At 41.8% G+C, this 16707-nt stretch overlaps 2 protein-coding genes across 2 annotated transcripts; one reads left to right on the plus strand and one right to left on the minus strand.

Annotated features, from left to right (window-relative positions):
• Positions 1–180: 180 nt before the first annotated feature.
• rnf180a (ring finger protein 180a) lies at positions 181–11680 on the minus strand. The gene is made up of 4 exons (XM_061039069.1): positions 10367–11680; positions 4411–4648; positions 3252–3377; positions 181–1261 (listed from the first exon to the last, which is right to left on the minus strand). The coding sequence occupies exons 1-4, from the start codon at positions 11324–11326 to the stop codon at positions 1056–1058; spliced, it is 1530 nt and encodes a 509-aa protein (XP_060895052.1). The 5' UTR covers positions 11327–11680; the 3' UTR covers positions 181–1055.
• A 2887-nt stretch (positions 11681–14567) lies between these two features.
• Positions 14568–16456, plus strand: htr1aa (5-hydroxytryptamine (serotonin) receptor 1A a). The gene has a single exon (XM_061038770.1). It carries the CDS (start codon positions 15030–15032, stop codon positions 16311–16313), a length of 1284 nt encoding a protein of 427 aa, XP_060894753.1. The 5' UTR covers positions 14568–15029; the 3' UTR covers positions 16314–16456.
• Positions 16457–16707: the final 251 nt, after the last annotated feature.

Here is a 16707-nt window from a genome sequence, read left to right on the forward strand (position 1 = left end):
CCATTCTTGAACTTGATTGTTATTCTATTCATGATTATTCAAGAGTGAGAACAATTTGTGCTTTGAGTGCAAAATGTGCTTTCTCTCATGCAGAGGGAAAATGAGAGGTAAGCCTATTGGCCGTATTTGGTATCTAAACCTAAGGAACCTTCAATGAATGTAATAAACCTGCAATGTGTCAAGAAATAAATGATTTATTCGACAGTCACAAATAATTTCACGTTGAAAAACCTAATTTTCTTCAAGTTAAGTGTTCAATTTTAAATCCACGGATGCAAAACTGTATGTACTGCTGTTTTCTGTCAGTAAACTTTTATGCAACCAAACTCCCTCCTGGGGCTGCTCTGAAACAAAAAACAAGACATTATAACTTATCATTTAATGAATTAAAATGTGTAGCAAAAATACTGTTTGTTACTGTATATAGAAGCTGCCAATTGAAAATGTTTTAGAAGCAAATATATGCTGTGCAGTGATAAATTGGAAAACAGAGGTTTATAAAATCCTAAACCAATGTTCTCAAACCCATAAAAAAGAGCAAATCTTTGATGCAGTTAGCATGAAAACCAACCCAAACAATGCTCTTTGTGTTAATTCTGTTTCGTTTACTGTTGTTGTAAGCAAAAGGATAATTGTTGAAGTATCGTTTGCTCTAAAGTATTTCCTGGGAATAAGCCATACCTGTTGTGGAACTGAAACGTCATGTTGCAGGAGATTAACTCCCCTCTTCACAAGGGGGAAAACATGTTGTGCAACCTACATTACATGTGCATCATGTGGAGACAGAGAACATTGTATTCCCAAACATCCCCTTTTTCACAATTTCCCCATTTCAATCATTTATTAATGAGAAACAACAAGCTGGCACACTGTTGTTTACCCTCCACCACGCCAGCCCCTGCTTGAATTTCATTGTCTTTCATTACACCTCTGTTTCCCCCTCTCTCCTATATACAGTATATATATGTAGGTCCCTGCCCCCTGCTTCATCTTTAATTCCGTATTTTACCCTCAGCATTCAGTGTCTTCAGCCTCCACCAGTGTTGCTGGGAGTTTCAAAAAGAAGGGAAGAAGAGGTAGCAAAGGAAGCAGAATATGAAGAATCCAATAACCCAGTTGACGGAGTAGATGTAGATGATGACCATGTCCATGTCAAAGCGCCAGCCACGAGAGTCATCCTCAAAGTCCAAAGCGTCCAGACGGTAGCCTCCTCCATGGGGGAACTGGCGTCGAGCAATGGGGCTAGACGGTCTCTGGAAGCCTGGTGTGGGTGACAAATGAGTCTTAAGAACAGGAGGTTTTTATTTATTTGACACCTGAAATGTATGGAAATTGGCATAAAATATTTGTAAAATATTTTCCCACCTATTATGACTCACTAGTGACAGTGTCATTTGTATAAGTAAATCATTCTAAAGGAAAAACATTTGGGACTATTTAAATAGCTGTTGATTAGGGCCCGCTTTTCAAAAAGGTTAAAAGCAACATGTAGGAATTTGGTTGGGTGCGCTTTGTCGCCCCCCAAAGGTCTCTGAGTGCAACTGCACTGTGGTAAAACACACATTGTGCTGTTAAGACCTCCCCCTCATCAATAATGTGCATTTGTTGACAAACAGAAGGTAGCATACCCGTCTAAGACAGGAGACGCCAAAAACCATATAGATTGACTTTGCAAGCGTGGTTTGATGTCTATTAGCGCTGGTTAAATGGTTACATGCTAGTTGAGATAGCTTTGTAAGGTTCCAAACTTATCAAGCTGACTTGAAGATTGACAGGGAAAGGGACAACTTTTTGGCAAAAGATGGATGTATTATTTTATTTATTTTTATGCAACCCTGAAACATATTGGGTTAGATGACTTTCTTGCACCCATTCAGGCCGCTAAACGTGAGACAACGTTGACACCTGCTGCTTTGTAGCTGAAGGCTGGTTGTGAAGTAGTGCTATAAAGCTGTAAGCACTTCTCGCAAGATGATAACGGCCTGCTACAAAACTTACATAGTGCAGAAAACAGGTGACCAGGACACTCTGTGGACATGGGATAGACGCCTATCTCCCTGCTGAAAGTTATTCGGCTATTAGATCGAACTTTGAAAACTACTATTTTGAGGGGGGAAAGTTACATATTGTTACTTCTTGTCAAAATCTCAGCAATACCATCAAAGACTCCAGGGTCATGCCCTCAGAAATGTTTCTAGGAATGTAGAGGGTCAAATCAGATGAGAAGGTCAATATATTTGTAATCACCTCCTGGGATTTCTAATGGTTGTTCTTATTATTTTAGACTAAGTATCTAAACATTTAACTTCTCTAATTCTAAGTGTAGAGAAGGCTGGGAAACTTCCAAGCAGAAACCTTTGGTGTTGAAAAATGAAGCCAATGCAAAAGCACAAAGAACTGCAGTTCCTAGAGTGTCCACTTGAGGTTGGCTGCAAAAGCCAAGAAATCCCCAGTAGATCCCATTTTAAATGCCAATTTCTTTACAGCAGAAATAAACATGTTTACAGCCTGGATGAAAAAATGTTTTTGGTCTCTATAACACCTTTCTTCATTGTGAAACACTCACCAGGGTGATTTTTTTCTTATTAAGGAATCTGTTTTGATAATATTAGACTAAGAGTCAGACATCATTTTGCATAATAAGGGGCAAATCAGGGTTGACTGACAGGCTGAGGCTGCGCTGTAGCTATTAGCCAGGAGGCTTAAGATTGTCTCAAATCCCCTCCGCCTGTTTTAGAGTGATGGAAAGTTTGAGTTGAGATAGCCTTTCTAAAGTAAGGGACCGCCATCTTGAGGTTTCAAAAAGCCTCTTCAGAAGCCAGTGAGTGTGGCTTCATCAAGTTACAAAGACTTTTCACTTACAACCATCGTTTGGTACAAATGGTTTAAGTAGGCGCTTTGATGTTGTGTTACTGTATTCCTTGAAACTGTTCAGCTCAGGTGAACCTTTTCAGTTAACGTTCAATGTGAGATTGTTGATCTCATGTTGATATAATTCGTGGTAAAAGGTCAACAGTTGTACAAATTAGAGACTAAATTGTGGAAATTATCCTCCAATACTGTGTTTAATAAGAAAGTATATGTTAAAGTGGGAAAGGCAGCCACTTACATTAGCATTCTGTATGCTACATAGCTGTGTAACATGTAGCAGGTTCTCTCTTCTTTCAATCTTACATACAAGATACAAGACATTTGAAAGTATAGCCTTTATTACTGAGATATTTTGCATGTATTGGTAATTTAAAACTTGCCTCCAAAGATGCGAAATAGCTTCCTACAGCTCGGCAGTGGCCACTTTGCACAACTTGCTTTCTGGAAATTCTGTTTCCGAGAAAGGTATTCCTTTGGGAAGAATGTCCTCGCTGTTTGGTTTAGCTCTGTTAAAAAAAAGACAGGGGGGGTTGGGACATAGCATTATCAGAAGTGCACATCTTTTTCACACCTCCACTGCTTGATGGCTGAGATAGATTGCGTTTGATTTATTCAACACATTTGAACTAAAGTAGCTGATGCAGCATCACCAGACCTCATTTTCTCCTTGTTCTGTTTCTGTGCGACCTTGGCTTTGGTAATCAACACAAGAATCTACTCTACAATCCTTGTCACCTAATCACTCACAAGAGCCCTTAGTGTGTCTGCAGTGCTCGTAACAATGGCCACTCTGCCTTTTTATGGCCACAGCAGTGTCCCTGCTGCCGCTCGATTTCTCCTACATACAGCCAGAAGTAGGCCAAAGTGAATCACAGAACTTCATTACTTATTCATAGCTTTGTCCAAATCAGACCATGTCCCATGCAATCAGTGTGCAGTGATCATGAGGTTACATAAAATACGTCCCACACTTCAAAGCATAAAAATATCATCCTTACAATACGTTCTGTGACATCATTGTTTAAAGATGTTTCATAGATAGTTTCATTTTAACACTAAGGTGTCATTTTTTTCTTCTCTAATTTAAAAAAATAAAAAATCATCTCATATCACAACACACTTTTCATCCATAAGGAGTACTGTTTTTTTTTAATCAACATCAGAAAACACAAAATAAAAGTGTTCAGGTTGCGTTTGATTTTGTCTTTTCTGTCGGGGTGACTCATCTGGTGAGTGCTGAACTAAAGGTCTGCTCTGCTCCATTTGGGACATCTGCAGCTGGGCCCTCTGAACAATCTGCAGTTTAGATGTCATGTGTGCAGCGGGGAACAGAAAGAAACAATGCACGCACAGCTGCAAACATTTACCGTCATGGATTATTCCACTTCCAGACGCGCATTTTTCTAGCCTGTTTTATCTGTAAGTTCAATCATCTTTTTTTTATTCGATCTACAGCGCTGAGTGGAGTCAGAAGTAGAGGAGATAAGCATATCAGATCATGTCAATGGTACTGTAAGTGCTTTGTGGCCGACAGCTCACCCTTCTGGAAGAAAACATGTGTGATGATTGTTCTGCAGAGGGGGCAGGGTGTGTTGGTGGGGCTGTTCTTAGCCAGTGTCCTCAGACAGGGTTCACAGAAGATGTGGTTACAGGGGTGACACATGTAAGGGCTGAGGTAAACATCCAAACACACGGCGCAGATGTAGCCTTCTCTGTCCCCGACGCTCACGTCCTCGTCATCCTCACTGCTGCTGCTGGATGCGTTTCCTGTTGAACTCTGGGAGAGGAGAAAACATGAAATGGTGAAAAGCTGATGCAAACACTTTAGTTTGTTATTCATAGTAATGACCCGTGACGACAGCAACCTCAATGGCTCAATACATTTTACAGTTGTCTGCTCATCCTCTTTATGGTGACTACAAGCTCTATCCGGAGAGTTAGCTTCTCAAAGGCCACGGGCTGAAAAAGTCTTTGATCAATCAGACCATCATCCAACTGCTAAATGATGAGCCAGTAGTAGGGCTGGGCGATATGGACCAAAACTCATATCTCAATATTGTTTAGCTGAATGGCGATACTCGATATATATATCGATATGTCTTTTATTAACAGTGAAAACACATGGACAAACTACCTGTTTGTGAATTTAAAAAGTAATATTATAAAATAAAAATGTTTCTTAAATACAATAAAAGAGAGAGAGAGAGGAGGAGCAGGGTTAAGAGGGACAGACAGTCAGTCATCATCATTGAGATGAGAAAAAGGTGAACTGGGACCTCTATAAAGTTATTTTAATGCAACATAAACTATATCGATATTAACAATATTGTCTTACCCTATATCTTGTTTGAAAATATATCGATATATCTTAAAAACTCGATATATTTCCCAGCCCTAGCCAGTAGATGGAACCCATTCACATGTGATGCTCGATGAAGATTTTAGTGGCAGTTTGATATGCTCTAGGCATGTTGTTCTCACTTGATGTATTCATTCATTCACATATCTTATTATGTGATGTATACCTGTGTGTGTCTATTTTACCTGTATTTTTTATATTTGTAGGACAGATTTCACATCAAGGACGATAAAGCTGAATTAAAAGTTGTCACTGTTAAACCTCTGGAATAGTCTCCCATCCCGCTCTACCTTTAAAAATGGTAAATGGACTTGAGCTTGTATATGCGTTTCTAATCATCTGACTATTAAAAGTGCTTTTACACCACAGGTAACACCTACCCATTCACACCCATTTACACACTGACGGTAGAGGTTGGTATGTAAAGTGACCATCAGAACTAACTAATCCAATTTATACACATTCACAGGCTACCGAAGCAGCGGCAGCAACTCAGGCTTAAGTGTCTTGTCCAAGGACACATCGGGCATGTGGCTGCAGGAGCTGGGGATCGAACCCCCGACCTCTGGTTAAGAGACAACCGACTCTACCAACTGAGCCACAGCCGGAATTTTAAATAAATTCAGAGATTTCTATTTCAGTCTAATGTTGCCTATATTTTTTAGATACTGTTAACAAATAATTAGAATATTTTTGTATTTTACTTTGTAGATGGTTTACTACGTGCACCACGCCAGTAGCCTAGTGGTTCGGGCGCACCCCACCTATGGGGGCTGTGGTCCTCCAAGCAGCCGGTCTGAATTTAAATCTAACCTGTAGCTCTATTTCTTCATGTGTCCACTCTCTCTCTCTCTCCCTGATTTCTGACTCTATCCAATGTCCTATCTCTAAACAAAGGCACAAAAATCTAAAAAAACAAACCTTTAAAAAATGAATAAATTATAGTCTACTTTCTGTTTTCATCATTCTAAACATTGTACATTTTTGTTGATACTGCATTATTAGGCTGATCATTGCTTTTTCTGTGTTTGATATTGTACTTGTAATTGTGTCAATCTGTACTGAGGCAGGTTTAAATCACATGCATCACTTGTAAATATGTGATGCTAAATCTATTTCTGTGGGGCCATGTCTACATGGACTCAGCTTCTCAGACAGTCACATTAAAAACCGAGAAAACATACATTATCGCTACAAGATGTCAACACACCAGCTAGCAATAAATAAAAGTGAAAATATCTTCTTTCAACCTCCCCCTGAGATTCAGTGTAAAACACTCCCCTCTTTTATACACCCCATTCAAAGAGTGTAAATGTCTCTGACAGCTATCTGTACAGCGTAATAATGTGTGAGGACATGAAAGTGTCAGGTGTGAGTTCTGTAGAGTGAAACGTCTACCTTCCTACACCTTCTCACTTCTTACCATAAAGTGTAAAAACTGTTTATAAGAAAGAGCAATTTCACCCTGACGCTGGCTCTAAACTCCATTCATAACAAGAATCAGAGGTGTAGTTATACTCTGCGAGCAAGTTATTGTAGGATATCCTTAAAGTACCGTATGGCCCATGCAGACACAATTCTGAAATACAAAAGATATTTTTCTACGCTGATGATGCCTTGCTCTTTATTGATTTTAGTCTAATTTGAATTCTTTTATTTTTCAATTTCCAGTTCTAACTATTACTCATATGAGGAGGTGTATAAGCACCTGTTTTGAGGACAGTATCCAGGGCTGCTTGAGTCCCCAACCTGTGTCAGAAGACTCTCAGGGATTTGTGTCTAAAGATACACTCTTGATCAAGCTTAGGGGGCTGCTTCCAGAGTAATTACCACTTTCTTGCCCAGAGGGGGCTCCAGGGACTTCCCTGTTGCACCAGCTCTGCCTCCCCAGGTGTGTCATTAACACAGAAGAAAGAACACACAGCTCCCAACTTATCACGGCCAATGAGACTCTCCCCTGGCAACATGCACGGTACAGTACGATGGCAGCTTTGACTTCGTTCCATTGATAAATGTATACTTCACTAGAATAAACACCCTTCTTTATTTATAGGAACGCAAAACTTCAGACACATGTTGACAGGGAGTAAACCTTCAGCTCCACCTCTATCAGCTTTATTTTACAAAATGCATTACTAATGTGAAAAAAAATGTCTAAATTTTAAAGAATTGTTATCCTTGTACAATAGCAAGAACAATTTCTGCAGAAATACAAGTATCGACTCAAACCACATCTCAGCTTACATAAAGCAGCAATTAGAGCAGTTAGATAAAGTCACCAAACAATCCAGCACTAATTGCCTCTCAATCACACAGGAAGAAACCACTTCATGCGGGAAATGGGATGTCAAGAACACTCAGTCTGACCTTTGACCTACTTTAAACTGTACACAAAAAGTACAACCAGTTACGCAAGATCCAGCCTCATATGTAGGCCGTAAAATTGTCCAAATTCATTTTACGGGGAATGCCGGTGGCCGAGTGGGTAGTTTGCGCGCCCCATGTACAGAGGCTGTAATCCTCAGAGCGTGCGGCTGAGGTTTCAACTCTAACCTGTGGCTCCTTTTTCACATTTCATTGCCCACTTTCTCTCCCTGATTTCCTACTCTATCCACTGACCTGTCTCTCCAATAGAGGCAAAAAAAAAATCATAAAATTAAATTTAACGTTCATTTAAAATGATCTTTACAAATGTGAAACATATTCAAAAAATAAAACATGCTATCGGGGCTTAAGGCAGAAAAGTATGAGAAGTGGTGAGAAATGTTTTGTAAAACTGCAAGTCACACATTAACTGAGTATCTCTCAAGTAGGAGTGAAACTGTGCATGTGCGAGGTTGGACCGATCTGAGAAAAGAGCATGTACACACTCAGCAAGCCTTGATGATGATAAACGACCCGACAAGTTTAATCAGTCTTATCAATAAAAAGAGTTTAAGGGAGTCATTTGGCTAACACGATTATTCACTTCTCTGAGAGTAAGAGAGGATGATTAATTCAATTCTTATGAGTTTGCCTTTTGTATGGAGATTAGCTTAACATTAACACTGGGCACGGGGAGATGCAAATATATTTATCAAGTACTATAAAATTAATTTCTAGTGAATTTGTTTTTTAAGTTGTACAGAGACAGACATGTTAAGACAACAGCTCTAGTGTTGAAAATGTGATTTTAAAGTCAGCAAATGTAGCAAAACAGTCAGTAGCATAGAAACCCTGCACTATTTGTCAGGATGCACTGTAGTTATAGCACAGTAGTTAGTCCTGGTGAAACTTCATTGAAATTCTTTATATATCTGTTTGCGTTCAAATGAAAGAAACACAAGAGTAACATTAAAGAGCTTTGAGATGTAATTATGAGCATTTCTTTTTCTTTGGTTGAGCCAAGCTAGGCCTAGCAGTTAACTACGAGTCCTCATGCTAAACTAAGCTAATCATGTACTTAAAGTTGCACTGCAGAACATTTACACACACATTATGAGATTACACATTGTAGATTAAACCAATCATTTTAATCTCCCAGTATATTTGCTGTATGTTGGTGAATTTACTGTGCTAGCGTACCAATAGTCATGCTATACATCGGAGAGAAGAAGGATCTAAGAAAAGTTTCTGACGCTCCAGCGATAAAAGGAAAACTCAATGCTTAGAGGAGGATTACATTTAAAATAAGTGATTAAAGGCAAGGGACAATATCATAATCATTAGTTTAGCTTGAATAGTAAACATCAAAAGCATGATTTTACAGTGGTAGATGGTATGCTGGTATATGATGGTATATGTGGATGCTCATCTTTACATTCTTCGCAAGAAACCTAAAAAACACATATTCCAAATTTACCAACTATTAGTCGAAAGGAAAAAAGCCCCCCAAAATACTGCTCCTGCTTTAGCTGAATGCATCCATGGAGCACGATGCAGCCAATTTAAAGCGGTGTTGACAAAAGAGGGTTGAGTTTTTGACCGCTAAATGACCATTAAGCTAAGCTTGTGGTACTTGAGTAGCAAGTTGATTTTAAAAAACCTTATCAAGGTGGCTCTATCATCTGTTGTCCCCCACAGAAATAAACCAACTCATTAAAATGGACACAATTATATCTTCTAGAGCCAGATCATGGGAGTGAAAATATCTTAACTTTAACGATATAAAAAGAGGTGGGGAATTAAATTGTGAAAAGCATATTATCTGATTTAAAACTACGGATTCTATTCTCTAATTCAATAGTAAAAATAATCTCAATCTACCCGTCTACTGAAGATCTGCAGCTGCCAATAAAAAAACATAATCTGCTCTTTTGTCTGGCTGGTTTGAAGGGCTCTCTGCCCGAGCCTCATCATGGAACTAATTCAGATGTAACCCCTCTTTAAACCGCACAGACAATGGCTATTGAGATTAGTACACATTGAGCCAAACACAGAAAAAGTGGCCACGATAGTCATATAGTGGTTCTTATTATCTAACAGTCTGTGGAACAGTCAGGTGATTGTGGGATTTAAAACACCGGGATTCCACTCAGAAAAGACTCAGACTCAGAATAAGCATCTTTAGAGTTACGTTCCCTGTGCCTGTTCAGTTGAAGCAGTTTGATGGGGGCATATCATGATGTGGGGGGGGAGGTTATGGAGAAAAGACATTGGGTGGCTGAAGCAACCAAATCTGACGCTATGACAACAGATTTTCACTTTAATGCTATGAAAAATCTGATGTATTAAACGTATAAACAAAATACTAAAGAGTGTGAAGCAGCTTGATTACGTGCAGGACGATGGTGGTCGCAGGATATAAACATCGTCACCCCTGCCATCTTGCTCGTGGTAAATTATTAGTATTAGCTACTGCATTCACATATCGGCGCACACTGACAGCTTTTGGAAATGTCTTTAGTGTGCTATTAGAAAAAAAATTGGGTTGAATAATTTGCCTGTTTGCAGCAAATGTAGCTCAACCTGAAGCTTTTGTGTAATGTCCAGGAGTTTTGTGCATGTATCAAAAGGCTACTAGTCAAAAACTGCAAGACAGTAAAGAAAAAGTGGTTTAGTCTGTGACAAGAGCAAGACGGAGACCTGCAAAAAAGTGATTCTGAGGCAGGTGACATGAGATATTATGATAAATGATCTGGTTAATGTGTCCTTCACCTGTCTGTTCTCCTGCAGTTGACTCTGTCTCCACCTCTCCCGTCTCCTCTGCCTCCTCCTCAGACACTTCATCCTGTTCTTCTCTCTTTTATTCTTCCTCCTCTCCCCAAAAGGAACACACGCCGGCACAGCTACTGAGGTCACAGCTTGACTCGTCACCTCCATCACACCACTTCCTCCTTCCTCTCCGTCGTCTACTTCCTCTTCCTCTTCTCCTATCTCTGAGCTGGTGACAGATGGGTTCGGTGTCCGAGTCGGGTGGCTTTGCCGGAATCTTCTGGCCGCTGCTCCAGTTCTCACGTCCACCCAGAATGGATCCGGTTCTCTGGATGAGCTAGAGGAGTTGCGGGGAAGTTCTGTGGCTGTCCTGGATGTAAATCTCTGTGGGGTTGGAGGAGTGGATCTTGTTTGGCTATGGGGCTGAGAGAGAGCGGAAGACCTCACTGCTAGCCAAGGGGATTGTGGGTTTAAATTGGTATTGCGAGGTCCAAGACGCATGAAGCTGTTTGACCCTTCTCCCACTTCCACAGTGCTGTTTACCTGGACATCAGAACTACTACTTGACAAACTTTCAGTGCTTTCCCTTCCCTCTCCGTCCTGATCCGCGTCTGCATGTTTCTCAGGTTTTTCAACCTTCCTCTGTCTTTGTTTTCCTTTTTCTTCAACCCGTCCGACATTTTGATGCTCCTCTTCCCTGTCATGGTTTCCCTCTCTCTGTCTTCCTCCTCTGCTGTCCTTACTGCAGGTTTTCCTATGTGCCTTCCTCCCTGGCAGGGCAGGTCTCACCAGCTGATCCACACTTCTTGATCTTCCCTCTCCAGCTAAATCTGCAGGTTTTATTCCCCTCAAATGGCGGCTGTTAGTCTCAATGTTACTGTATCCTTCATCAGCGTCTTCAGATCCGGGACGTCCAATTCTGCTCGAGCCACTCGCCCCAGAGGATCCAACTTGGGAGCTCATGCTGGCCCTTGGCAAGCCCCTCAGCCACCGGCGAGGAACATCTGATGCGACTTCAAGCAGCTACCCAGGTCTTTCCCTTCTCGTCCTCCCCTAAGTCATCTCCTCTCCTCCCTCTCCTTCTGGATGAAGAGTTTAAACCTTTATTTAATCTCCACACGGACTGTTCCAGTGTAGAGGAGGTGAGCAGTGCAGCCCTCTAGGCCCAAATTCAAACCCCTTTTCGCCCCCTGGGTCATTCCACACTGCTGACGAAGTCAAAGTCCCCCTGTTGAGCCCCACTACAATAGATGCAGTGTTCGTGGCCTCACTATTGTTCTGTGTGACCTATAGAAACACACCGCTATGCAACCACTGAGTGTACAAAAATAAGGTGAATAAACCAGAGCCACCTTTTTCTCCCTCATGTCCAGTCCCATGTTGTCAGCGGTTTTTTTTTCCTGTGTGTTTTATAAGTAAAGATTGTTGTGTGTGTGTGTGTGTGTGTGTGTGTGTGTGTGTTTGTGTAGCTGTGTCTATATTACTTCTTCGAATTCTTATTGACAGGGATTTGATTTCTATAGCTCCATTGCCAAAGATATCCAGTGTTAGTGCACCTAAGAAACGTTTAGGCCTTTATTAATATATTTGTTGAGTCATGAACAGGCTGCATCAAAGTTTCAAGAGAGAACATTTGAATAAGACAGACAGGGCGATTGTTCTTTAGGGAAGACAACAGCAGCTTCAGAGAAGACATGTACAGGCACCAGAACTCCTTAATGCCATTTTTAATTATCAACACCTATCTATCATATCTAACTATCACAGAAATCAGACACTGAAGGACTTAAGGGGTTAAAGTTAAATAACAAATAAAAATAAACTCGGCTGAGGACCAAGGTATCTGCACTTTTGGGGTCTGTAAGGTTCTGAAACTTTCTGGAGAGATGCTACACACACAGACAGGATCATGCACTAATGGAGAGATGTCAGAGTGAGGGGCTGCACATGAAAGAGTACCTAAACAGTTTGGGGGTTCTGTGCCTTGCTCAATGGCACTTCTGCAGTGTCAAGGAAGTGAACTGTCACCTCTCCAGCTATCAGCCCAATTTCCAAACTTGGTCCACAACGTGGCTTAAACGGGCGACCCTCCAGTTCCCAAACCCAAGTCCCAACTTCAATTAACTTTTAACATGTTCGGCTTTCTACTTTCTTAAAATATCACGTCTCTATAATCTTAATCTTTAAAAATGTAAAATGTTTAATTTTTTGTTATGCTTTTTATCATAATAAAGTTGATCTAATCTAATAACTGATGGTGTTTTTACACAATACGCAGACTAAATGATTCTTAATATCTTCATTATCATTATAATTACTACATTATTACTGTCTGATATGTTTTTGATTGCTATCTGAAGATAAATAGTACTTGATTGTCTTGCAGCTTGGTTTCTGTTTTCACAGACATTCGAGGTCGGATTGCCGATCAGGCGAAAGACACGGATGCTCCTCCTCACTCAGACCTGAGCTCCAGCATTGCAAAGCTTGTTGAGGTGGAACCAGAGTGGACTTAAAAAACATTGTCATTTCTCTACCCTCCACCAGCTCGTCTCCACCAGCCCATAAGGTAAAGGAGATCCATCGGCCACACAGCCAACTTGCACAAACTGTGACTTGCATTATTTCCAGGATGAGGTAAAGAGTTCTAGTAGTTCTTAAGGCCGGAAGTCCTGATCTGACTTCGAGCAGGATGAGAGAGAGAGAGAGAGAGCGAGAGAGAGAGAGAGGACTTGTTGTCCTGAAAAGACTTCCTCATCCAGTGCTACTGTGAGAGAAGGCATGAGGTCTGCTCAGATAGACATAATGTGGTGGGTGATGGTTCCCTGGAAGAGATGGGCACCTCTTCAAGTCACCAGGCTACATACTCTGGTTCTGTAGCTCTGCTCCCAGAGCTCTGTCGGTCATCGCCAGCCAGACTCTGTGTGTGTGTCACTTATGACAAAGCTGTTCTTTAGGAGAACAAGAAAAGTAAAGTAATCACTTCTTAAACGTCTTTAACAACAACTTCTCAAAGGAAAGAGGCATTTTCAGTGGAATTCTAACCAATGAGACAACTTTCAAAGTGCACAGGAATAAAAACTTAATCACAGTATCCCTCTTCAGACTTTTTTTTTTGTTTGTTTTAATAGAATGTGCCCTGGCTATCTTCCTGGACTGGAGGTTACAGTGATGCAGGGATGTTGATGGGGTTTTGGGAAAATGTTTAGTCAATCATGGTGGTCAAAAGAGCCACTCCGTTTTTTTAGACACTCTCATTATGTCCTGTCATTGTTTCAAAGATTTCAAGGTTAATCTTTTTAAACAGACCAGTTTAGCACAGTGACTTGAATGTTATGTAATTATGCATGAGAAGTACTAAATCATAGCTTATCATGTGCTCATCATGCTTTTTATAAAAGTAACAAATTTATGAAGCTTGAATTTCTTTGTCAAATCTACACTGTTTATGGACATTATTTTTCTTCTTAGTAATATATTATTGACCGTGTATGGTAGTCCCAGTACCAGAAAAGACTTCTCTCCACACTGCGCATGTCAAAACAAAAATACGTCTTTATATCTTAAGCACATTTTTCCTTTCTGATGTACTTTTGATTTAACTCTATCCTGAAATGAATTGTATATTTCCCCTCACCGGTTTTCTTTTCAGACTGTCTTCTGATTCAGTGCTAGTATTATATAGGCTATTATTATAGGCTGCCAAAATAAATAAAAAATACATTTTGATTCCAGGGAATCATCCATTCCTATCACGCTGTTTCCTCACAGTCTCTTCAACCCTATACATCTACATAAGCTCTTCCTCTCTCTCTTCCTACAGTATCTGTCCTGACATTACAGTCACAGTGCGCAACTGGTTAGTATTTGATGCAGTAGCCTTTATGAACGGCAGATGGCAGCAGCTCTCCTCTCTGGGCTGAGGTAGCGCTGTCCATGGTCCTGAAACTACCCCTCGCTCTCTCATCGCTCTGGGAATGATGCTGTTCTCTCCAACCGGCTTTAAACGACTTATTTAGTCCGTAAACAGTCTAAACTTTTCTAAACTCGATTACAATTTCTTGAATGAAAAGTACTAGTGAATGATTTTAAAAAAAACGTAATCGTTAACCAAATATTTTGACTTGCTATTTTTTGTTAAAAAAAAAAAACCCAAAGTTTCAAATGTGTATCCTGGCTGACACCTTACATTGTAAGATAAAAACTAAAAGCAATCCACAAAAAAGTGGCCTTCGATGTGTCCCAAGTAAAAAAATAAATAAACTGTTGAGGAAGTAAAGGAAAAGAGTAGCTGCGCGCACTCCTCAGCTGTCTGCAATGAAAAACGGAGCAACGCGGAGAGCAGAGGCACAAAACTCCGGGGCGACCTCCACACGGTCTGACGTACCCGAAGCTGCTCGTATAAATGAATTCACGGCGTCACCAAGCTCAGATGATTCGCAGTACCAGTGAGCGCACCCGGCTGTCAACACTCACAACCCCCTACACACACACACACACTCTCTCACACACACAAGTCTGCGTCATGCGTCCTGAGAGCGACGGCACGAACGCGGTAACTCCGATGGATGCCGGTGAAACGCACAGCGGCAGCAGCAGCAGCAGTCTGAGGGGCTGACTGTGTCCTGCTTATTCGGAAAAGTTGCGCTCCGAGTGCAGTCACATTATGGATTTTATTGCCACGAGCAGCAACGACAGCAACGCCACCAGCGGTTACCCTGGCGGGACGGAGGTGGTGGCCGACTGGGGCGCGGGTGAGAATGCCACGGGGTCTCGGTCCCTGCCAGAGGTGGAGCTCAGTTACCAGATTATCACTTCCCTGCTCCTGGGGGCCCTCATCCTCTGCTCCATATTTGGCAACGCGTGCGTCGTGGCTGCCATCGCCCTGGAGAGATCTCTCCAGAATGTGGCCAACTACCTGATTGGATCCCTGGCCGTCACAGACCTCATGGTATCGGTACTGGTTTTACCAATGGCGGCCCTCTACCAAGTTTTGAACAAGTGGACACTGGGACAGGAGATCTGTGATGTGTTCATCTCTCTGGATGTACTTTGTTGCACTTCATCCATCCTGCATCTGTGCGCAATAGCCTTGGACAGGTACTGGGCAATAACGGACCCCATAGACTATGTCAATAAGCGGACACCGAGGCGAGCAGCAATCCTGATAAGCGTAACTTGGCTAATTGGTTTCTCCATCTCTATTCCGCCCATGTTAGGCTGGAGAAGCGCCGAAGACAGAGCGAACCCCGACGCCTGCATGATCAGCCAGGACCCGGGCTACACCATCTACTCCACATTCGGAGCTTTTTACATCCCTCTCATCCTCATGCTGGTCCTGTACGGGAGAATATTCAAAGCGGCTCGGTTTCGGATTCGAAAGACGGTGAAAAAGCCCGAGAAAGCAAAAGTGTCCGACAAGTGTCTGAGTGTGTCTCCGGCCATCTTCCACAAGAAAACAAACGGCGAGGCCGGGGTCAAAGGCTGGAGGCGCAGCGACGACTCGAAACCCAGCTCTCCGTGCGTAAACGGCGCGGTGAAGCACGGGGAGGAAGGGGAGTCACTGGAGATCATAGAAGTCAGCAGCAACTCAAAGACACACCTGCCCCTGCCCAACACTCCTCAGTCCTCCTCGCAGGGTTATGAAAACATGAATGAGAAGAACTCGGGTGCGAAGAGGAAGATCGCGCTCGCCAGGGAGCGCAAAACGGTGAAAACACTCGGGATCATCATGGGAACTTTTATTTTCTGCTGGCTGCCGTTTTTCATCGTCGCGCTGGTGCTTCCTTTCTGTGCAGAGAGCTGCTACATGCCCGACTGGCTGGGCGCTGTCATAAACTGGCTGGGCTACTCCAACTCCCTCCTCAACCCCATCATATATGCCTACTTTAACAAAGACTTCCAAAGTGCTTTCAAGAAGATTATAAGATGCAAATTCCACAGAGCCTGAACAAACGTAAAGGGGGGAAATGTGGAATGATTATTAAACGGACAGCAGGAAATGTTCACTGACTGTTTTGAACAGCAAAAAATTATGGCCCAGACTTTTATTCAGGGACTGTCTCTTTTCGGGTTGTGTTCAAGGACCGTGTGGGGGAAAAAAAACCAACAGAAAACCAGGGGTCACTGTTGAAATGAGACACAAAACAGGAACTTTCGCTCTTAATGTACAAGCTCATGTTTATTAAGTGTTGTAGCTCCAGTATATAGCCTATATGCGACGGCAGCCATCGTTGTATTGCCATGCAAGACGTATCATGTGCTGATTCCATGCATTTTACAATGAGACGGGCGGGGGTATGCGTCCTATACGTCATGAGCTTTGTAGCACTGAAACAATAAAA

Source organism: Labrus mixtus, chromosome 5 (genome assembly GCF_963584025.1).
Source record: "Labrus mixtus chromosome 5, fLabMix1.1, whole genome shotgun sequence".
Lineage (NCBI taxonomy): Eukaryota > Metazoa > Chordata > Actinopteri > Labriformes > Labridae > Labrus > Labrus mixtus.